At 40.1% G+C, this 23,972-nt stretch overlaps 1 protein-coding gene across 1 annotated transcript in view; it reads left to right on the plus strand.

Moving 5' to 3' along the window:
• The window catches only part of LOC107083998 (protein FAM102A-like), a 28,586-nt gene extending 6,010 nt beyond the window's left edge, over positions 1-22,576 (plus strand). The window contains exons 3-12 of the mRNA XM_015373623.1: positions 12,034-12,154; positions 12,894-12,923; positions 15,178-15,294; positions 16,648-16,694; positions 17,898-18,052; positions 18,958-19,068; positions 19,349-19,544; positions 19,631-19,752; positions 21,168-21,237; positions 22,301-22,576. Of these exons, the coding sequence (XP_015229109.1) occupies positions 12,034-12,154; positions 12,894-12,923; positions 15,178-15,294; positions 16,648-16,694; positions 17,898-18,052; positions 18,958-19,068; positions 19,349-19,544; positions 19,631-19,752; positions 21,168-21,237; positions 22,301-22,346 (1,015 nt within the window). The 3' untranslated portion in view covers positions 22,347-22,576. The remainder of the gene's footprint in view (positions 1-12,033; positions 12,155-12,893; positions 12,924-15,177; positions 15,295-16,647; positions 16,695-17,897; positions 18,053-18,957; positions 19,069-19,348; positions 19,545-19,630; positions 19,753-21,167; positions 21,238-22,300) is intronic.
• The last annotated feature ends 1,396 nt before the right edge of the window (positions 22,577-23,972 follow it).

Genomic DNA, 23,972 nt, shown 5'->3' on the forward strand with positions numbered 1-23,972 from the left:
AAACCTGCCGGACTACTTTTGGCTTGACCAAAACTGGACGATAACTCTGCTCACAGGACGCTGCCAGGGGTAAGTCAGTGTGATTGCATGCCGCTGGTGATGGGGATGCCATACAGATTCATGTCAAAAATACCGAACTATCCCTTTAATAGTTAGTCTTAAAACGATTATAGTCTTATAATAAAGATATTTAGCTTCTCAATCCTCACTAATCGACAGACTGCGATTCATAGATTTTAAGAGTAAACAAAGTTGGTTCAGTTTGATTTGACATGAGTAAAGCAAAGAAATGCAGCAGAGTAAACTGGATAATTAAGTATAAACAGCCTTTCATAGGAAGGTCCCTTCTTCTAAATCTAGTGCAGATTTATTCCAAATTGAGGCTGACAGCTAAATTATTAAACTTGTCATGCTGCAAAATGTTTTTATTAGGTTTTGAAGGCAGGAAATGATAAAAAATATTCATGCACTTCTTGGCACAAATACTGTATGTTAAGTTTCTGCGCAGTCTTAAATAGACGGTTTTCATCTGATCTTTGTGTCCATCCCCCCTTCCTTTTTTTTCACAAAATCAAACGGTCTCTGCCTGTCAGTTTGGCAGTGATATGGTGTCAGAGGTCGATCTCCTCTACCCTGGTTACATAACTGCCCCGATTTTCCCTCCCTCCAATCTCGGTTATCATCTGCTTCTGAAAACAAGGCCCTCTCAGAGGAGACAGCGACAGCACAGGGAGGCTCCCGCCGCTTCGTACACACATGAGGGTTATGTCAGAGATCTGACAAACGTCGCCTTTGTGTACCGGCCTTCGTTCTTGCTGTGGGTCGGGAATCGGTAATGATGGTGGCAGTGGGAGTTTTTTTCCACCGGACCGAGGCCACCGCCCAGGAACGCTGTCCTCATGTTCCCGTCGGCTGTGGGTCTGGATGGCAGAGCAGAGGGTCACATGTTGAGAATGTGACCGACTGGTTCTCAGGGAAAGTTTTCTTTGGCTCCTCTGATATCAGCCATCAGTGTCACTTACTTAAGATAACAGCTGCTGCAGAAAAACACTCCAAATAATCCAACTGTGTTATTTCCAATTGGGTTTTATTCCTCCAAAGCTGAGTGATTTGACAAAAAATGCACGTAAGAAGAATCTGTAAAAGTAAATCCCACCCCTGTTTTAATTGCTCACTTAAACACATTTCTTGTCTGTTTAGCTAAGAGAAGATTAAAGTAGATCAGAATTGTCCTGAAGCTGGACTTGTAAGGCGTGTATCAGCTCAGGAGAGAGTCGGGCACGTTCCCCGTTTGGAAATGTGTTTTCATTCTGTGCAGCTTTAAAAACAGATGGTCTCCATCTTCATTTGCCAGAAATCTGGCTCTGCTGCAGCAGCGTCTCTCCATTATCAGTCACGTCCTTCCTTTTGTCACACATTGAAAGTTTACATTTTAACCCGCTTTTATTCTGGCTTTCAGCATTTCAGTGCTGAGCCCTATTGTGACACCACCAATCTGGTTTGTATCAGCGAAGATGGAGGGGATTCTTAATCGATGTTTACAAACGTACATGAATGTTGGATTGCTGAACATTTCTTGGTGGAGGGAGTGGCTAAGTTTAAAGAGGGTAAATGTAAAGTGAAAATTAGTCTATGGGTACCATGATTAAAATCCTCCAAAATGTTTTCTGTTTTACTTTGTTCAGCTAACAAAAGGAAATCTGTTGGAGGGGAATGTTTTCTAGAGAATTGTTTGATTGATTGACTTGCAAAATGGTCAAAAAGAAGAAGGTGCAAAAAGGAGGAAAAGGTGCATGAGGTATTTGCGTATATATTAAATAGTGATTGCACATTAGTTGTTGCACAAGTTCTAGCCGTTATAGTGTTGCATTGTAAAGTGTGATTGCAGCAAGGATGAGAGACCTGCGCTGGCGCTCCTTTTTACAAAGAGTCTTTCACTAAAGGAGCTGCTCAGCTCCTCTACAGTCTGGAAAAAAGTAAAAGAAAAGTACCTTCTACCTAGTTGCACAATTGTACACATACTTAAATAAAAAATCTACTGAAGCACAATTTGATTTAGCCTCAACAGTTTCTAATCATGAGAGAAATAGTCTTATTGAAATCAGACCTTTTTATTTAAGATTGAATTTGCAACACTGATTTTTTATTTGTTTTTATCCTTTGCAATTATGTATTAAACAATATGTAATAAAAATGTATAAAAAAAAAAACAGCTGCATAGATTCTCCTGCAAATGTGTTATCATTCTGTGATCACAGGCCACTACAGCAAGTCCAGCTAACCAGTTACACTCATTTGATCACGATTATTTAGCTGCTTTCTCAAAACTTGTCAAAACGGGATTCAGGATGTGACAAAACGCTTGATTTCCATGGCAACTGAACTGTAAGAAGAAGTCCATTGGTGATAGAATGTATGAAATGTTTGACTGATCTGATGAGAGCTAGTGCACTACAAGCTAACTGTTTAGAAACCCATCTCTACAGAGGATCTAAGGGATCTGATTGTTTAAATGTCTCAGTCAGGTGAAATGAAATGAAAATTAAGTCATTCTCCAGGAAATGGTGCAGTAAAATGGCCATTAAAGAAGGTAGAACATTAACCATTACAATGATGATCAAGAAGCGAAACAGAGAAAACGATTGAGATTTATTGTTATAGACATTAGGGTAGGGGCGATTTATGAAAACCGTCAGAACCGTTCGGTTCGACTGTCTCGGTTCGGTTCGCGTGTGTTTCGTTCGGTTCATGCGCTGCTCCTTTTTCTCATAGGCGAAGCGTTTACACTCCAGAGCAGAAGGTGGCGGTACTGCAACCAAAGCCAACCGCCAGTAGTAAACAAGAAGAAGAAGAAGCGAAGCAGCTTAGCCGGGTGTAGCAGGGGAAAAAAATCAGTTGTTGTGGAGAATTGTGTCGGACTGGCGAGTGGGAAAGAACAGGAGTTGGAAGATGCGCCAGCAGCACTTTATAGGTCTGCTGTATGGGAGCGCTTTGCATTTAGAGTGACCTACGATGACGGCGGAAAGAAAGTTGTGGATAAAAGTGCAACAGTGTGCAAGCATTGTGCAACACGTTTTGTTTATGCTAACAGCAACATGTCATGCTAACCCCGAAATCCCTCATACTCCGTCATCAACCCCCGCTGCGCTCCAGACCGGCTGCTCAAAGCAAAGCCTACAGCCCCCACTGTGGCTCCCTCCGTCCGCTCCCCTCTGAGTTCCTTGGAGATGGTAGAGAGCATGTAACCTGACAACAGCCAGTGGAGCGAGACATGCATCTGGCTGTTGTCAGGTTAGAGAGCATGCGCCAGATGATTAAATTCAAAGCAGCAAAACATACGGAAATGATCCAGGGTTTCCACGGATCATTTAAAATAATTACAATCCATTATTTTTGGGGGGATTTTTTCATTAATTTCATAATTTGTTATGGAATTTCGGTGTAACAATCAACATGTATCGAATCGAACCGAAAACCGTGACCAGAAACCGTGAATCGAACCGAACCGTGGATTTTGTGAACCGTTCCACCCCTAATAGACATAAGTGTTTGCAAAATGCTGAACCAAACGGTTTAAACTCTAACTTGGATACATCCACATAAAAACACATGCAGGCCTGTAAAGCACCCACATATTAAATCTGCCTCTGAAATCCGTTTTTATGCAACTTTAAGTTAGCGTTTCAGCTTTGGGTCATGTGTTCCGGTTGGATTTGTCAGATTCTTTCTCATTTCCTGTCAGCACTTTCAGGATGTGCTTCATAGGAGCCTCCAATGTGAAGTGAACTCTTAGGTGGAGTTGGCGCAGCTTCCGCTCTGTCTACTGTTGACCTTTCTGGAAAGTTTTGAGTGACTCTCTCTCCATGTGGGAATGGTATTGGTCCAATTGTTTGAAAGTGAGTCCATACCTATGGCAGTTATCAGGAAAAATATGTTTTTTTCTGTATGTATAAAACATGGAAGCATTTAATCAGATAATCCAGAGGTTCATACAAAGATTAACTTTCTTCTATGGATTTGGAGGTTTGGCACAAAGTTAGACAGCATGTTGTGGAGTTTCATCCCTGTCGGATGTGACTCAGTGGAAACAACTATCAGGAAGCCATCCGTCCCCAAAGATCTTCTGTCCTTCAGTGTTAAACTTGGGAAACAAAGTATCTGTTTTCCCAAAGTCTTCCTATATCTTTGAGTTGAACATCAGTCCTGTGAGACGAAGGGTGGGACAAAATGAAAGACAGGAAGAATCCCAGAAAGGGAGCAAGAGCTTGTCAGAAATGGACCGGGACAACCTGCTTTTTCAGCAGCTGTTTCCTGTTTTCGTCAGGTTTCCATTCGTAAGAGTTTTGATGGGGCGTAAGGGAAGGTGAGCTCGCTGTTTTGGACCGGACCGGCTAGTGTCTGAGCAGGTATTCAGATTGAAATTCCTCCATAAAGGGGGATTTCCTAGGAAATTTAACCTTTCTATTCTCCAAGTAAATCTTTGTACTTTGGATGACATGGTTCCTCTGATGCAATTATATCAGAAATATAACAGTCTTGACGGCCTGTGAAATTTTCCTATTGCAGAATTGAACATTTTTGAGTTCCAGATTTCATGGACTTGTTGGACTAAGGAGAAGCTGAATTGTATGTTTTTCTTTTTTTTTTTTTTCTTTTGAGGGAAACAATTGGATAGTTTGTTAATAAGACATGTTATTACTTAAATTGCCATTATGGTATTGATCACAATTAATCCTGGACTTGTGCTTTTAAAAAACTGTATTATTACCACAATGACCACTTTGTACACTTAGATTTCCAATAACCCCTTTATATTGTACATCTTGTTATCAATCTCACATCAGAACTGCCTAAACTTGTTTTTCATAGAGCAAAAAAAGTTTCAGAAACTTTCCTTTGGTTTAACTACATATTGACGTAATGGTAACACACAGTTACAGAGTAATTTGCTCCACTTCTGTGATGGGAATCTCTTCTATCAGTTGAGATGATTAGAGCCATCAGAAGATGGGCGTGGTCGTATTGTGAGCCTTACCATTTAATGGGGTAGGTTAGGATTTATAAGTTTTTTTGTTTGTTTGTTTTTTGCATTCACAGCTTGAAATGCAATAGGTGTGAATGGTTGATTTGATAGTAAAAACAAAAAACCAAAAAACAACAGGTAGTCAGTGATGGTACATAAGCTGTGGTTGTTAACTAAAGCGAAGTTCATCTAGCTGTTTAAATATAATGCTGTCCCGTTAAGTTTCAGAGCAATAATCTGTAGTTACTGTCTCATAGTGATGACTGACCGAAGTTTATTCTGTCTCTGTCTATGTGTATCGGGGTTGTTTAATGGACGACTGTCCCTATAAGGTTTAGGAACATCTTTACAGCCTCTCCTCCTGTCCTGATGTTACATCCGCTGCGCTCCACTCTTGTGTCGTTTATCTCAACATAGCCCGACCCAGTCAGGCCCCTGTTTGTGTTTCTCTTGCAGCCCCAGATTTTCCAAGCTGCCAGGATGGTAGATAAGGATCCCAGAGCGCCTGGTTGCTGAGATGAGTCATCACATGCTGGGGTCCGATGGGGGCCATTGGTCATCACAGACAGCAGGTTTACTTATCGCTGGTTCAGGCTGGGTTCTAGTTTATCACCGTCAGGCAAATCGGATGGAGGAGAGTTCATTTCCCTCCATTTCAGTCCAAACAAATATCTTACAGTTGGAGTACAGGCAACCTTAATTTGATTTATTTTCAGATTAAAGATCGCTGATTGATGTTTAATAGATATGATTCCTGTAACTTTTGCTCAGATCACTTCTCTTTTTCGAAGCTCATTCTCTCAGCTACTTTTCCAAAGTGATGAAAGGATTAACTGCAGGTTATATTCATTGTGAAGGACAATGTCCAGCTTTGTTTTTTTCCCCTACCCATCAGATCTACTCATATGAACACTCGTCCTATTCAGTGTTCATCTACTGTCACTTTAGTCTTGATTTTAGACCCTTTTACTCTGCAATAAGCCTGTGTTCTGCAGAACAACAGTGTGGCTCTTCAAGGCGGTAATAACTTAGACTTACTTAGAAAAATTTTTATTGTCATTTTGTAGGACTAATTTCTTTACTTGATCAGGTTGTTCTATTTCTGTGTTTGTTAACATGGAAGCCAAACATCTAACAGGTAATATTTTTACTAGCTAAGTTGTCTGAGGCAAAGGCACAGGAAGGACTCATTCGCGGCAACTTTAATTTTAACACTCTTCTGTTAAACAAAAATCATTTCTAGCTAGTTTCACCTATTTCTGGTCTCAAGAGGGTAAGGTAATGAGCATGATTGGAGGAGACTTATCCTCTAGAAATTCAGCCAAATCTGAAACCGATGGAGAAAACTATAGGGGGGAAAAAAACATGTTAAATTTGCTTTGTTTATGAGAAATCTCCATGGTACAGACGATTATTTACATTATTTAACTCCTGGTATGAAAAAAGTAGGGCAAGTTCATTTTTCAAGCAATGATTTGATCTTGATCAAATAAAACACAACACAAAATTAAAGTCAAGCTTTAAAATGACTTGTTTTGTTTATTCTGTGAAAGAAGCATCAAAACTACTAAATGGTTGAACATGACCTCTTGTTTCCCAGGGGTATACAAATAGTGTGACACAGAGGCCCATGTTCTGACCACTAGCTAGACAAGGACTTATATTTATCTTGGCATCACACACAGTCAGGGGGAGACTTCAGGGACGTAAAATAAATCTCTAAAGTTCACTGCTTAAGAACTAGAGCAAAGACCGGCATCATGGAGACTTCAGGTCTCCATAGCAACCATTCGGTGGCGTCTACATACCAATTTGTTTGGTGCAGATGTGTCAAAAGTACGCGTGATCTTTTGATCCTTTGAAAGTGCAGATTGATGTCCTTTACTTATGTAAAAATTGAAAAATAAAAGTCCAAATTTAGTAATATAATTGGATACAAAGGTGGGACATTTGTTTTTCTTAAATGATACAGAATAACAAGAAATCTGGAAAGAATATAGAAAGAAATATAGGTTATTTTTTTTCTTCTTCTGTTTTGCTGTTGGTGGAGACAAGAATTTCAATTGCATTAATGTTTGTTTACATGCATTTTATTTCTTTATTTTTTTAAAATAAAACTTAAACTAGATCCTCAAACTTCATTATGAAAACATTATAAAGTCTTACTTCCTTTGTTACAAAAATGCATTTATCTCTTAAAGACTGGCTCTTAGAATAACTTCATGCCCTTCTTGGTCTGAAAACAAGACTCTAACAGACAGTTAAGACAGACATAAAGGGGTTGTGTAACTTGGGACGTATCCATGCTGTCAGCAAGGCTGTACTGGAAGATGGGACACATCTCATTCTTCAGAGGAGGAACAATTCCTCTTCATCAATAGGAAGAAATCTCCAGACTGCTCCACCACAGGTTGCTCCTTCAGTTTTAATCAAGCCAGGCCCAGTGAAAAACAAAACTAAAGGATTTTAGGATTTCCCACTAATTTAATCACTTTTGCAATACCTTAATTAAACTATTATCTTGGAATTAGATCTAAATATTTAGCAATTCTTTCAGTTGATTTATTGCCTATCAGGGTCTGATGAAACTGAGGTCTAATTATGAACAAATCATGCTTTGTTTGGAAGGAAATGTGACGAAATGAAGGATGAATTGATACTGTTGCACAGCACCTTAGGTTACACAGTGAATCCCTGTAGCCTTTTTCTGGATAACCACCTTAGACCTCCAAATACGTGATCGCTGATAAATCTTTCAACACAATCTCCTCTGACACTGACAGCAAATGGGTCATTAAAGAAGGGGGGAAATCTGAAAAATAAAGGGTAGATGTGAGTGCTTGGTCCTCTTCTTCGGAGCTGCTGGCAGCACCTCGTTGGATTTCAGAGTGAGGTTTCCATGGAGCCTGAACAAAGACATCTGGACTGAGGAATGTGGTTCGGGAACGCTCTGGCGGACACGCTCGAGAGAGTGAAAGCGCGGGGCTCCTGATAAGACCTGGGACTGTGTGTGAGCTGCTTGGTATAAACTTCTTCCCAGAACTTCACTTGTTTCCATGGCATTAGGGATCATCAAACATCTCTCCAAATGAGGGGAATTACACGTCCCTTTATTTTTATCAGGCCTGTTTAAGACTCTGTCTTTTGTTTCTGGTCTTAACGGCTTTTTAAAGATTTTATTTATGTATTTTTATTATTTGTAAATTCCCAGACCATAGTCATAGTTAATGTCATCTTAAGCTAAATAAATAAAAAAATTTTTTATTGTAATTACCACGAGCTCTACTCTCAGAGAGTTTGGATGATTATTTCACCTCCAGAAAAAAACTGTTATAAGAAATGGAAGACAAAAATAAGCCTGTATCTTATCATGATTATATTTCCTTCCTCTGTAATGGACTTCCAGGCTGGGAATACAATACCTTGGAATACATATCCTTAAGTTAAGTTCCTCAACAGTCTTTAATGCAAAAAACACCACAGGAAAAAAAATATTTTTTCAGTTTCTTGTTATTAAGATCTGCAGATATAAAATCAAAAACTATGGCGAATGGCATCGTCTCATGATTTCACTGTGATTCGTGGCTTTAGGGAGAAATTAGGAGTTAGAACTGTGCATGTGGGGCAGCGCTCGTGGATAATGAATAACTTGAAGGGGGGGGAAGGGTGTGTTTGGAGCAGCTGCAGCGTCAGTACAGCTTAGACTAGTCATAATTACTCTCCTTAGAGTCTATTCAAACTATCTTTTTTGCCTTTTACACTTTCATATTTGCTTTGCAACACTGAGGAAAAGCTGAAGTCGTCTGTATTTGTTTTTTTGTTTTTTTTTCTTATGAATCTGGTGCTTTTTTTTTTTTTTTGTGAAGTTCCAGCTCTCACTCACAACTGATTCCTTAATCAAATGTGTTTCTATGCTACTTTTACTAACAGTTATTTCCATACCTTGAATCAATGAATCCCACAGACCTAGATAGAACAACTTTTATCCATCTGAATCAGGAGAAAGATAACAGGAAAGTCTTGCAATGGCAACAATATTGGGAAATATTGAGGTGATAATCTCAGATGTGATATCAGCCCATTTTCATGTTTCCTCTCTGTCCCCTTTGTGCTTCCATCACTCTTTGACCCTGAGAAATGTCCTTAGTCTCCAATGTGAGTATCTGTTGCCCAACTGGATACATATTACAATAGCATGTTAACCTCAAGCATGATGCGTCTCAAAATATCAAGCTTGTTTAATATGGTACGCCTGAAATATGACAACAGGACATCTGGTATGGAAGAGTCACAAGGAGAAAGCAGCCCTGCATTGATAAGTGGTTAGATGATGGATGTAAATAATAATAAAAAAAAGTGCCACACAAACAAACTTTCAAGTGGTTAACTAGAAAATCCTTGCAGTCCCCGGCACGAAAGACTTCAGTTCCACATTTCTCTGTTTCTCTGCAAACAGCAGCAAGAAGAACTAGGGTCAGAGTGCTGGAGCTCACCATAATAATAATCCGTCATATTTCTGTTTGTGTAAAAGGCCTCAGGAGAAATATCTGTTGGAGTGTCCTATTTTCTGGTGGAAGAGCTTAGCCTCTACCCAGCCCCAAAAAATGGAAGAAAACAATCCGATGATATTGTAAAATACAGAGTATACAGTAAAAATGCAGTTTCTGTGTATTGTTTACCTTTCTTTGAAAGCTGTATCTGATTGTAGAATGGCAGACGGTGCCATAAATACCTCAGCAGGCTATATTTCAACACAATGTTTGGTCTTGCACTGTAATTTCTGCAGCGTTGAGCAACATGTTGACCTTTTCGGGTTTCTGACCACAGCGTCATGAGAATGCAATCTGAACTTGGTTACAGTGATGTTTGCTTAGAGGACGCTTTGATTTCACTTTTGACCCAAAGATGCTGCATCTCTCATGCTGCCCCATCTCTGATTGACACGCGGCGTAATTACGAAGGCATCTTGGAGGTTTTAGTGACTCCAGAAACATTCAGCTCATCCAAACGACTCCATGGGGAAGACAATCCAATAAAAGACTTGAACTCTCACTGTTGGCCATTTTAAAACAACAACGTTCGAATTATGTATTATGCTTTGTCATCTGACGGGTCATTTACTGAAATCATGGGGCTTTTAACAGCCAGCATTTAGCTATAATGACAGTTATTTTCAAAACTGTAGTTTCTGACAACACAGGAACATTAAAGAAAACTGAACATGTAATTGTTAGTTTTTTTGTTTATTTGTTTTCAAAAATGGAGAAACTTTATAGATTTTGACTAAAATTTGACTGCATGGTGTGGTTAAATTTAGCTCAGTCAAATCGCTTGTTGGCTCATCCTAGTACAGCCTTTAAATGAAAATTTTCTCAAAACTGTTGTTAGAAAAACTATAAAAAACATTTGTATAACTTCCAAAGATAAAATCTATGCAGCAAAAAAAAAAAAACGTTATGTTTTTATTTACTTTTTGGCCTGGAGAAATGTTCTCCAAGAGATGGGATGGGCAGGCTTGATGCTGATTGGGCTGAAGTTGGGGGGTAGGTGGGCTGTTTCTACTCTCCTCATGGTTCTGGTTCTTCCTGTTGAAAGAAAGTTGTTTCTTTCCAGTGTTATCACATACTTTTCTAGGATATGCAATTACTGGGAACCCAGTGACTTGATGCACCCCAAGATAATATACCAGTTTTGCATCCAGACGGGCGACAGTGGCGTCGGATGGAGGAGTTTGCCCTGCAACTGGAGGGTTACCTTTCAGTCTCAATGGTGGTCAGAAGGCCCGGTGGCGCCAGTGTACGGCAGCCAAGATTCTTTCAGTGAGCCCCAAGGCAGCTTGGTCTACAATGTAGACTTTTTAATGACTTAAAAAAGCGCTATATAAGTACAGGCCATATATCATCCAAAACTTGGGGTTTGATTAGACTGCACCTGTGTAAATGATTGGATTGAATATTGTTTTCTGGATCGCACTCGTACTACTCGGACAGTGCTGTAAGGTGGCCTTTATTGTAATTAACTTTTTTTTTTTTTTTTGTATAAAAATAAACTGAACTAGATTTTATTTGGACTTTGTCGATTTAAGATGGTGTTATCCCTTTTTTTTCCCTTTTAACCCCTTTCAAATCTTCAAAACCTTCTAGAGACACGCAGCAATTCTGTGGTTTTTGTTTACTTGCTCTGACACTTTTTATTAAATCTACTAAAAGTAAACATAAATTGAAATGCCTCTTTTAAGTTTTTTTTTTTTAGATCTGTTACACTCTACTTCTTTTTGGCCGTTTTCCTGAAGCGTGTTTTACGTTTTTGCTTAGAGATGGTTAGCAGCTGTAAGCATGTAGAGCACAGCAAACTAAACATGCTATGCTGCCCTTTGTTATCTTCTGCTTTGGCTTTAAATGTTTGACCAAAGCTGTTCAGATAATGTGGAACAGACACAGTTGAAGGTTTGTTTTCTTGCTTTCAAGTTATCAGATGACAGAAAATCACATTTTTCTTTTTTCCAGTCAGTATGTCACATTTTCCACATGAGGATCCAGCAAAGCAGCAGCAGTTTGCAGGAAGTCGTGGACCTGCTGATCAGACCAGTAGTTGTTTTTAGAAGCAAACAAACCAGTGAAGTGGTTTGTTTTCCTACAGATTGAGCACTTCCCATTTATCAGGATGGCTTAAAGGTGGCTCACAGGATTTTATATTCTACAGGGGTCCACACAAGTCAATGTCTTTCACTAATGTGACAGAATGTTGGGAATCTGCACTTTTAAAATCTGCTTTCAAATCAATAAAATTTATCAGATGTGTTTAGAAGCTGTGGGTCTCAGCTTGGTATGAAAAACGGAGTCATGATCTGATTTCCAGCCCCAGTTTGATCCAAAGTGAACTCAACATGTTGAAAACAACTTGAAAGCAAAAGGGTTTTTTTTTTTTTTACTTCAAAATGAGAACCGTTTGTCCTCTCTTTACACTTAAAATATTTCCTCAAATGTTTTTGTTCTCTTTCTTTCCTGCAGGGAGGAAGTTCATGAGAACTGTGTCCGCTGGAGGAAGAGGTTCACCTTTGTGTCAAAAATGAGCGCCAACCCCCACACCGGAGTCCTGGATCCATCCGTCTGCAGGGTGTCCGTCAGGAAGGTACGACTCCTGAAGCGTGATCTCTCACAGGCTGCCTTTCTTTTTCTCTCTAAAGCAGGTGTCATTACTCACCGGCTGTTTTTCCCCATCTGTTTGAAAAAGGATTTAGGATTTATAAGCAGCTAGTCAAAGCATGCAGGCCACATGCATATATATGTGTGTGTATTTACATAAAATATGACTGGTGTTTGAATACTATCTGTGAACTACAGAAATTAATTCCCATGCAGTTTCGAAAAGTTATGAGTTTGGATTGTTTTCCAGAAATGCTTGATATTTTTATTTTTCCCTATAACTCATGTCCCTCCCTTTTTTAGGATTCGTATTCTTTTCTTATTTACTTGATCAATTACTGATTAACTGACCTAATCTTCAGCTTGCCTTCTTATTGTAACCTTCTTTTCCCTAGCGTTCCTTAGCATTCTCCTCCTCATTTAGTTCCTGTCTGCAAATATTGGGAGTTTTTGTCCTACGTTTGGTGTGAAATATCAAAATATTGTCTTCCAGTTTAGAAGAAACACGTCTGGAGCTATTTTCTTTGCAGATACTTAAGTGCAGATGCTAAATCTTTCAACCTGTTCATTAAACTCCACAGCAGGTTGTGTATGTGTGTGTGTGTGTGTGTGTGTGTGTGTGTGTGGTCTCAGCTTTTCTTTTGATTTGAGGTCTGTAATTGGAGGCCACCTTAATCAAAAGTGAATCACTGGGTTCATTATAGTCTTTCCTGTTCTCCCTGCAGGAACTGAAAGGAGGAAAAGCGTACACGAAGGTAAGAGCTTATGTCTGCCTCTTGCTTCTATAAACACATAGAAACAGTTACAGATGACTGTGTGTCAGTTTCTGTAAGCCGTAATGCCCTGTCCTGTAAATATTAGCATTTCTGGCTTCGCTTTGACAAGTAAATCCTCCATCTGGGTGCAAACATGAATCATAACCCAACCCCTTTGTGCCCACTTGTGCCTGGATGCTGGAGGGGGAAACATCCTGGCAGCACCTCTCCGACCGTATCGGCTCTTAACGGATGAGTCATATTTCTTCAGCGCAGCCAAGTCAAACCCCTCGTGAACCCAAACCCACTGTTTTCTTTATAACCGGACAATGTTGCATGACAGGAACTGCTTCCTCTGTTTTTACCTATTCTCCTTTTAGATTTCCTCGAGTTAAATTTACTCCACTTCCCTCCTTAGAGGTTGGCTTCCTTAAACATGCACCTATGAAAACAGAAGCTCCCCTACAGAAAGGAAAACCTGGGGAATGAAGAATGGGAACGTTCCACTTGATTAGGAATAACATCACGTACAGCTTGTATAATGGGCCGATTCCACCTGGTAGAAGGGTTAAAGTTGAGTAGAGGGGGGGTGTTTGAGGGTCTTATCTGAGTTATTTGTGGCAGCGCTGGAATTTAGAAACTCCTGACCTACACTTCAGAGGTCAGAAGTTTTAAACTTTGCACCAAGCGTCTCATTCTTAGATCGTTAATCAGGCTGTATATATAGAAAGAGCATTATTACCAATGTAATGTACAGGGTTATATGAGGAACAAAACAAATTGGTCAACATAGTTTTACATTTACAGTAAAGCTAATGGAATAATATTAAATGAAAAGATAAAAATAATAGTTCAAAGAAGATTCTTCTGTTCAATAGGAATTAAAGGCAGTCTTTATTTTAATTTCAAGTATTGGCCATCCTTGGAGAGAGTGGAAAGTCCTTACAATGTTTGGTAGCAGCAACAGACAGAGCTCTTAAATATCAATAAGCTCCGGGTTACCGGACCTCAGAGTTCTGCTGGGAACAGAGCTGAGAGGTAGGAGGTGCCTGACTGTAAAATCTGATAAATGATCAGAAAACGTGCAGGCAACTGGTAAAGGGAGGAAAATCTGGGAGTTTTGTTTTTGCGTCTGTTACTGACTGGCTGCAGCGTTTTGGAACAGCTGCGGATGATGAGGAGGCGGGTTGTTCATCCCAGAGCGACAGAGATGTAGTTCAGTACATCAACAGACTAGTTATTACTTCTGAACTCTTTGCAGGTCGGTCAAGCTTATCCAGGTCAGCCTCTCTCCACGATTTTTGCTTTATTCACTAGTACACAGTCATGCTGGAAGGGGAAGGGTTTATTTAATAGCTGGTAGCATAGAAACCTTCATCTGGTCTGCCTAAGCATTCAGAGTTCCAGAGAACGTCGACACCACAGCACCCAATTCTTTTATTTAGCTCTGTGATGTACCTGCTTAGCCATGTAAATCTAGCATGTGTAGTCACAAGTCGTACATATGCTTTCTAAATGTTCAACTTGTTCCTCAAAGGCTTTAAGCCCTGAAGTGGGCTAAGAGTTTGCAGCTTGGGAGCACTCTCCAACCTTATTTCTGACTTTAATAAGAACATGAATCCATTTTAAGTAAAGAAATCTGATCGAAATTAATTATTTTTCCAGTTAGATTCGAGACTCAAGTCATTTTCCTGATATATTTTCCTAACGAGTCTAGTCATCAAATCTTTTACTCAAGTTTGACAAGAATCAAGTCCAAGTCCACACCTGCTATGAGGTAGATGAGGCTTGATTTGATATGCAGATCCGATGTTAGAGGCTGGACAATCGTGAATTAAAACAACCAAAACAATCATGGACAGAATATGGAGCAGGTTTGGTTGGGTGGAGCTTGGACCATAGTTTACTGCTCTAGAGTGACCAGAAGTGTTATCATATAGAGTATATAGTAATGGCTCATCAGATCCAGTCATTCTGGAAATTAAAGAAGCTCCAGATTTAAGAAAGAAAAACAAAAATAATGTTAAAAATAAACCGGTGCTATATCTACAAAGACTGCCGTGTGGTTTTTGCTCCCTGTCATAAACTAAAACTTGAAACGTTGCTGTTAAAGTGAGATTACTCAGCTTGCTAAACACTGGGTGTCACAGGATTCTTAGTTTTTCTCAGCATGTGCCTGAAATAGATGCAGCTCAAAGCCTCCATTAGTGAATCTGCAATTAACTAAGTTCAAACTCCTCTTCTCTCCCCTCAGCTGGGCTTCACAGACCTCAACATGGCCGAGTTTGCCGGTTCTGGCTCTACGGTTCGCTGCTGTCTGCTGGAAGGATATGACACCAAGAACACACGGCAGGACAACTCCATACTGAAGGCAAGGAGACGACTGAGGCTGTATAAAACATTATAAATGACAGAAGAGTTCAGGCTGGGTTTCTGGTTAAACTTTAGAATAGGCTCAAATGTTAATGTGTTTTTTTTAGATATCTGACAAAAATGTTTGAGTTTGAATCAATGCAAATAAATATTTAAAAGTGGTGGTGTATGCATTACCTCTTATTATCCTCCTTTAGCTGCAAGTAGGGACGAATATCTCTGGAAATTTCTCCACCCGCCTCTTTTTGCAAGACGTTTTTAGTCCATCGTTTTTTTGCTAAACAAACAGCGGTTAGTTAAGACTCAGCCTGTTGGTTTTAGTGTAAGGAAGGTTACTGAAAAAAAGCAACGGGTCTTGTTTACAAAAATGTAGTTATTAGTTCCGTCACTGTACTATTAGAATAACTACTTTTTCAAAAAAGAATTCATAATTTAATAATTTCCTTATCATAACTTTAAATATAACATTTATTTAAATTATAGAATATAAAATACTAAATATTGGTTCATTAATGAAATGGACTAATGCACTTATCTTCACCATTTTCCTTTTAGGGACAATTATACATATATATCAAGATATATGTGTAGAGTTTATAATCTAAGAATAAAAAAATATATATTTTAGAACTTGATATTTATGCGCAATAATAAGCTACATCTGTCTATGAAATATGTATAATACTATAAAGCAACACAACAAAAAATAAATGCACATTGTAGTGGCATTAGACAGGGAACTCCACTCCAAACAGCAGTGAAGTAGACTGTACTTCCAGTATTTCTGTTTATCAAAATAAACAGTAGCAGTACACCATGCAAGTTCATTAACTTACAGTAAATTACAGTAAAGAAGTAAAGTGCAATGTGTTTGAAACCATCGGTCGTGGAAGGGTGAGATGATCAGTCATGGAACAAGAGTTTGTTTCTGACATGATGTGCAAATTCAGGAACATTTTGTCTTTGACATGAGATACATCTACAAGCTATTTATTCTATATTGTTGTAATAATTGTTGAACCAGTGCAATGGGCCTGCTTCTCCACTTCTGCCACACCTCAGTGGGTCTAATGGGCGATTCCTGCAGGCTCTACCAGTTTAGCTTTATTCTTTCTGTCACTGGAATAACATCTACAAATTTAAAACCGCACTATTTTGACTTTTGTTCTTCTAAGAAAAATTTTATTTCAGTGGAGAGTATAAACCTTGCATAATCGAATCTCATCAAATATGTTAACACGTTAAAAACAGACTCGATGAGGTCAGGAGAAATCTATCGGAATGGGAAAAGTGATATTTCTTCATCTGAGCTGTTGTGTTTAAAGAGACTTTTCTGTTTCACGTCTTACAGGTGATCATCGGAATGACTCTTCTTTCTGGAGATCCCTGTTTCAAAACGTAAGCTCAACATTAATTCAGTTTTTTTCTTTTTTTTTTCTCCCTGTGTCTGTGACTCGTTAAAATGCTTTGTTTGAATGATGAAACCATGCTACTTGTGTTAAAGAAGATACTTATACATTCTTTTGGAGAGTCCAGAAGGATCCACAGCAGCTTCATCTAGAGGTGAAGGCATGAAGGTGATCTGGCCTGTACTTTTGTCACGCCCGAAATTAACATACAGACCAGCCCACTGGTTCACTGGACCAAGAGCATGAATAGAGGAAGATGTAGGACACAAGTTTAGCTGTTTAGCCTATAGTTGGGTTTATTTCTACAAGAATTACAAAGCAGGCAGTTTCTCTATTGAAAATGAGTCAGAACCACGGTCAGTAATGCAGTGTTCCAGGCTGCACAGAGTAAGGGGAAATCTTTCACAGTCTTCCTGACTCGACAGGCAGGGATTATTTTTGTGTATCAGAAGATCCCTGCAAAGTTTGATGCTCAGCTGTTCATTTGCTCTAAGCATTTTACCCAAGACTAAACTTATTTTTCCTGAACTGAGGGGCTGTTCTGACCGTAAGGCCACCACAACCAAAAGCTGTTAGTATTAGTTTGTCGCTAAGCTGTTGATAGCAATACTAGCATATCTATGGTGACCAGATTTGAGTTCTTGAAAAGGAGGACACATTTTTTTATTTATTTTTTTTGTGGTGGTATGAGGTGTTGACTGCTGGGCCGCTGACTGGACGGGACCTCAGCAGAGAGCCATGAGCCACCCCTCCTCAACCGATGTTACACACCCTATTCATAGACCTTAAGGACCAACACCACATACCCTATAGAATCATTCTGTGAGCCCTTTGAAGGAGCAGAAACTGTTCCTGGTTGAAGCTCTGGTCCTTTTTACTCGGTTTAGGCGGTATCAATGCTCATCTTTTCACAAAAAAATACATCCAGTCTTTCTGATATTTCTTCTGTAGGGTTTGATTTTTCAGGTTCTTGTGTGAGAAGATTAAAACCTTGAAACATTTTCTTTGTAAACTTAAAGTATTTGTTGAAACAATGACTCATTTTTTCCTTCAGTCGGTGAAGACAGTCTTATCGTGTGGGGCACCGCTAAGCACTGCAGCACTTTCTGCTCCCTTTAATCTCTTCCAGACTGATAAAACCGTTTTGCATCATTTATTTTGTTTTGCTTTTTTATTTCCCCCATTGCTGCAGCCCTCCAAGTACAGCAAAGTCCATCTCTGTCCCAGGACGGGAACACACCCTGCAGCTGGACTGTAAGGGGGAGGGAACAGCTGAGGGAAGCGGGCCAGCCGGAGGCGTCTCTCTGGGCCGGGCCTCCAAGCCTCGGCCCTCCATCATCAGTTCGGGTGGGTTTCACACTTCAGAGTGTCACGTTTCTCTAAATACTATAAACTTATGCTGCTGTACTCTGCTCCGAGATCAAGTTAGGTTTCAGATCAAGCTCCCAGTTTGTGAAATGCTCGGTTTAGGCAGAGTTTGGGCCTTTGGTGTTTGACCAGGAAGGTTAGGCTATGCAGGAGAAAAGGCCTTTTAACATCCTCTGTGTTTTCTGTTAGCATTATTTTCAGCTCTCTAAACTTTACCAATTTATTTTGACTTTTTTTTAAATTAATTTAACCTTAAAATAAGTCTAAACCAGAGGTTTTGCTAAGTACTTGGATCCAACTTTTAGCTTAGGTTTCTTGGGTTTAATGTAGTTTTGATTTTAATAAAGCTTCTTTTTGATTAGGATTCATAAAAATGTTCTGTGCTTTTAAACCAGACTCAATTTCAGGTGGACAAACATTTTTGTGGGTTAATTAGGTGGGCCAGGTCTATAAAAAGACCTTTTAGAGTGAACATGAATTTGGATGCAATCATCAAACTTACAAACTTTCCCCAAAGGATTTTAAATCTGAAAACGCTGCAAAAATTTCACGAAACCTTATAAAATTAGTCTATTCTCAATGGATTTAAAAACAAAAACTTTTTAGTTTTGAAAAGGAAAAAAAAGGAAACAGTTTCAGTTTAAAACCGTAGAATTGCTCGATATTTTATTGTGAACTTGGTGGAGTCGACGATGGGTCAGTTAGAACCGAACAGAGACATTTTACTCTGGATCCCTGAATTACAGCTCATCTAGTTCTGCTTCCTTCTGCCGCTAACATAAACGAAAAGATTGGCTGGAGGCTAATCTGTGTGAAATGTTTTGACTCATTCTTCCCGCCTACGAGGAGCTGACTGATCTGTTTTCTTTCTCTGCTGTCTTCAGGTCTCCTTGACGACTCTGAGATGTATCAGAACCAGTCTGGTCCGGCAGAGGCTTTCCAGTCCGGCCATTCGCGGAACTCCAGCTACGCCAGCCAGCAGAGCAAAATCTCAGGTAGGAAATTCACCAGCAGGTCTGATGGTCAATTCTTAAATTCTGAGAAGTCGCTCAGAATTTATTGGAACTTCGTTTAAATATTTAGATATCAGGGGTTCCTGTGCAGCTGGAAAAAAGATGGAAATGTATAGAAAGTGTGGTTATTTTTAAACGGCGCTCTACATTTGGATTTCTCTAATCTTTCTCCACAAACATCAGGCTAAATAAAAGTCATCATCAGAGGCCAAACATGCTGTTTTTACGTTTTCTTGTTTTGATTTCCTCTTTTGTCCCTCAGGCTACAGCACAGAGCACTCCTGCTCCTCCAGCCTGTCGGACCTCACGCATCGCAGGAATACCTCCACAGGAAGCAGCGCATCTGGAGGACTGTGCTTCTCCACTGACACGCCACCAGAGAGCGACAAGGACGCCGGACGTCCAGAGAGACCTCCACGACCCCCTCGACCTGTGCTGCCCCCAAACCGACCCCTCAGGTACAGATAGAGGGAAAATACTTCCATCCAACCTGGAGTTACAGATTTCTGTTGCTACTTTCACCAATCGTTTTCCCGTGTTTCAGGAGGAAGCAGGACTCGGTGGAGAGTCACCCCACCTGGGTAAACGACACCCGTATTGATGCCGACGACATTGTGGAGAAAATTGTCCAGAGCCAAAACTTTGCAGATGTCAACAACACTGAAGGTAGAGTGAGAGTGGCCTCCCAGCGGTCTCTGCAGGGGAAGCTTCGTGTTGGTGTGTTTGAGGAGGTGCAGCCACTGATTGCAGCACAGCTTAGTTTTTGCACTGGAACCGCTGAAGGGTTGGAGTTTGTACCAAATGTCACAACTATGATGAAACTCCAACTTTGGACCCCAGAGCTCAAACAAAAGACCTCCTGATGCAGCTTGAGCCGACCTGGTCCGGCTCGTTTGTTCACCTCCTTAACGGTGGAAACTCTCGAAGCTGAGCTGGAATGTGCACCTGGTCACTGGAGTGATCATTAGACCCTCAGGAATAACAAGCAACATTTTTATCTCTGTAAAAAGCCTTAAGATCAGTTGGACTTTAACCTTTCAAAAGATTTTTCTTCCTTTTTCAAATGATTTCAGATAGAGTATAGACTCTGCGAGCACGCAGCTTAAATATGGGTCAATTGGATCAGAAGCGTACTTGTGACGTCACCACATGCTAGGCTAGTCTAGAGCTGCATTACACCTCCTGTTATTAATTGTCTTTTGATAATTATATATTCTTACTTTTATCTTTTAGTGGTGGAATAATGATGGACACAAATCAAATTAAAATTTTGCCAAATAAACCAAAACACTCGCCATCAGAGCCAGCGGTCCTTCACGCCGAGAGAGGGCTGCCGCAGACGGGCTATGTTTAGACCAGGCCGCCGTTACCCTCGGAGGTCCACTGGTTGCTGCAGTCCTTTCAACTTCGGATTTAAAAAAAATATATATATATTTTTTATGCATCAAATCAGTAAATGGGCCATATAGTGACGTTTAAAAGTATAATGTTCTCGCCTCAAATGATCTTAAAACTTACTTTTATTGAACAACAGCATCAGAAAAGAGAATTTTTAACTTAATATTCTGAGCTCTGTGAGGGCTAACCTGGAAGCTGCTGCTGCCGCCGCAGTGCATGCTGAGACAGCTGTCAATCTCAAGAACGGACAAGTCTGCTCTGATGCATACTCGGTAAATAGGGAGGGGCAGGAACAACATCCGGGGACTTTTTCCGTTCACTGTTCTTGTGAATTGGAACAGTACTAGGGCCGAGGCTGAGGAAATTTCATGAGCACGGGAGAACGCACAAGTACACATATTGAGAAACAGCCTCTCTGTTTGACTACATTCTGGACTTTGACTAGGCCATTTTAACACAGGGGTATTCTGTGCAGCATTCTGTCCCAGCTCTGGGTGCATGTCCACAGTGTGTCCCTGCTGGAAGGGGCATCCCCACCCAGATACTTGCAGCGGTTTGCTGTGTTTATTGTAGCCAGATATAACAGCATCCATCAGAAAATGAAAGCACCAGCAGATTATTCAGCTGAATATTGCGGTAGTTGTAGCTCTGTTGACATTCTCTGCTGTGTTTCTGCTTTTCAGACAGTAACCTGCGACTGTTTGTCAGCAGAGATGGAACCACAGCGCTCAGCGCCATCCGGCTGGGAAACAGGTGAGACCGTCTGTGGACCCTCCTCTCTGCATCCATCCTGATTCATCTTCTTGCTTTTAAACTGTTGGTCAGAAAGCAGAAGTTGATCCAGTGGAGAATAAAACCTTATTTGAAATTGTTCTGCTGTCTAATCTCTGGAGGTGTATGCCTTATGACCAGTACCTTTCTTTAACTACTTCTGCAACATGAATAATTTCCTTTCAGTTCATGACTTCTGGCTCTTTATTTCCTGACAATTTGAAATCAGTTCCAGCTATTATATAATTATCATGTACCCGATGTTTGAGCTTACTGCAGTTAATCTCTGAAGCTTTAATTCTCCGTGAGCTGGAAACAAGTTTTCTCCAAAGTCTGGATAAGAACTCTGATGGACTGAAAAAAAAAAATCACAGACCTGGAATAGGTGATGTTAGAAACATAATGTGTAGAATCATTTGATGGTAATTTTAGGTTTTATATTTTTAGCAAGAAATCTGAACAGAAATCAAAGAGGAGGAACCTAGGACCTACAGAGGATCCGGGAGCAGATCCTGGTCCTGCTAAAAGGTTAAAGACCTCCAACCTCTGTAGGGTCCAGCTATTGCCCCATGTTACCAACACACCCTGATCTAATGACAACTACTGAGACACAGGAAAAAGATAAATACGAGCAGAAAAGAACGGCTTCTGGCCTCCGCCTGAAAAACTATTCCTGTTTTTATTTCTGCTCGTCTTTGTTCCCCCTGTAGGACCTGCAGCTAATTTGATTTACACCAAAACGTCTGACTGACGACTCCTCTGCTACTTAACTGACCAGGTCACCATTTATTACAGCACTTTACCAGTCTTTATATTATCGTACTTCATTTTGTTAAGGTTTGAATGCGTTTCCTGAATTTTAGATGAGCTTCATCCATCCGTCTGTCTGGATATAACATTTAAATTTTTTCCTTTTTGGATTTGAAATCCCAGTTTCTGTTTCCTGTAATGAATTGCTCCTCTTTTCATCAGCCTCCTGATGAGCAAGCAGAACTTGAAGAGTTTGACCGGATGCGTCACCCTTTCTTTTTTTGTCTCTTTTCAGGGTTTCTGCCGGCGGCTATGAGCCGGTGGTGATAGAGAGCCATTAGACCAGCCGCCTGCTCACCTTCTGCCTCTGGTTTTACTGGAGCTTCAGCTGGTCTGACGCCATGAGAGGGAAAAACCACGTCTGTTTGCACTTTATGTCCAGTTCGTTTGCAGTGTCTGTCTGCACTGTCATAGCTGCCTCCTTGTGATGTTGAAGGGAAGATGCTCCCTGCTTTGTGTGAATGAAGAAGTTCAGAAGTGTCTAATGCATCATTTTGTGTCCAGCTTTTTGACAGAAAGCTGGACAGCTGGAAAGGTGAAAGCTGTTCTGAAAGAAAATAAAAAGGTTAAAAAAAAGGTCAGGAGAGGAAGATTTAATTAGATGTTCTACATTTTGACATTTATATTAGATAAAACATCCTCTCACCATATCAGCTCATTTTGATTACACGTTTCTCACTGTGTGCAGCTTTTTCTTTTCTTTTTTTGTTTTGTTTTGTCGTGTGTGACCCATTCATGATGGACGTCAGAGCTCTGACTGCCTCTTCTTTCAGTGAGTCTGACTGTTCAGCTTCTGCACCATTTCCTACTCTTCTGGCACTTTCTGCACACTTTGTTTTGTAAACCTTATTGCCTTTTCTGCAACCTTAAAGATATCACTCTTATTTTCCTAATTTGAATCATTTCCATTCGAGCTGAAATGATCAGAGACTCCCTGTGGATGACATGTCTGTTAATCTGTCTGAATAGAAGCAATAGATCTAAAGGAAACCTTCAGATAATAGATAACAGGCTTGATTTATCTGTTAAAATGTCAAATTCACTATAAGCTTTTAATTTTTATTCCACTCTCTGATCTGAATCTGTACCTTTTTTCTTGTCAGGATTTTTTTTTTTTTTTCATAAAGAAGCAGAATTTTCAGTTTGTCTAAAAGTCTGACTTTGCTGCCCAGATGGATCATTGTTTGTGACGTTTCTCTGAAATCTGTGCTGCATGTAAATGGGTGCAGAATCTGTAATCCTGCTGGTTAGGGATCCAAACACAAAACAGGAATCGACAACAATAGAAAGATTTGAAGAGTTTAAACTCCTTGATCAAACACTAAAAGTAAGAGAGGTTTAATGATGAACATTTATATTTTCCTCCCTGTTGATCGGGGCAATCTGTGCCTTTAAGTTTCTCTCTAATGAGCCGAAAGCACCATGAAAACTGTGGTTGGAGTGCTTGTGTCGGTGAGGAGAGATGTTAGTTTAGCTCCGTTTTTCCCACTCGCTGCGTGTTTGAACACTAAGCTGCTGCCTTGTTGCTTCAGTTCCATGAAGGATTAATCGGAACAAATCAGTTCTGCTCGGCTTAAAACGCACGATGACCATCAGTTCAACTGAACAAACTGTTCGGCTCTTTATTGGAACCAGCTGCAGAAAACTTCACATCTGGAAGAGGGTCTGTTGAGCTCTTTGTTGCCCCCTGGTGGAGCGACATTGTTCCTGTGATGTTTACTGGAGCTGGACTGCTAATAATGAACAGACTGGACTGAAACAGGAACAAAAATACCACATCAGACTCCAAATTGAAAGGAAGTGATCTTTTTCAGAACCAGCTGGCTGGTTTTGTTTTTTTGCTTTTCCTGCTAGATTTCCAAGCATGTTTTTAGTTAATCTTTTATCTGCTGAACTTGGGAGCAAAG

Source organism: Cyprinodon variegatus, unplaced genomic scaffold, assembly GCF_000732505.1.
Source record: "Cyprinodon variegatus isolate N-32 unplaced genomic scaffold, C_variegatus-1.0 Scaffold89, whole genome shotgun sequence".
In the NCBI taxonomy this organism is placed as follows: domain Eukaryota; kingdom Metazoa; phylum Chordata; class Actinopteri; order Cyprinodontiformes; family Cyprinodontidae; genus Cyprinodon; species Cyprinodon variegatus.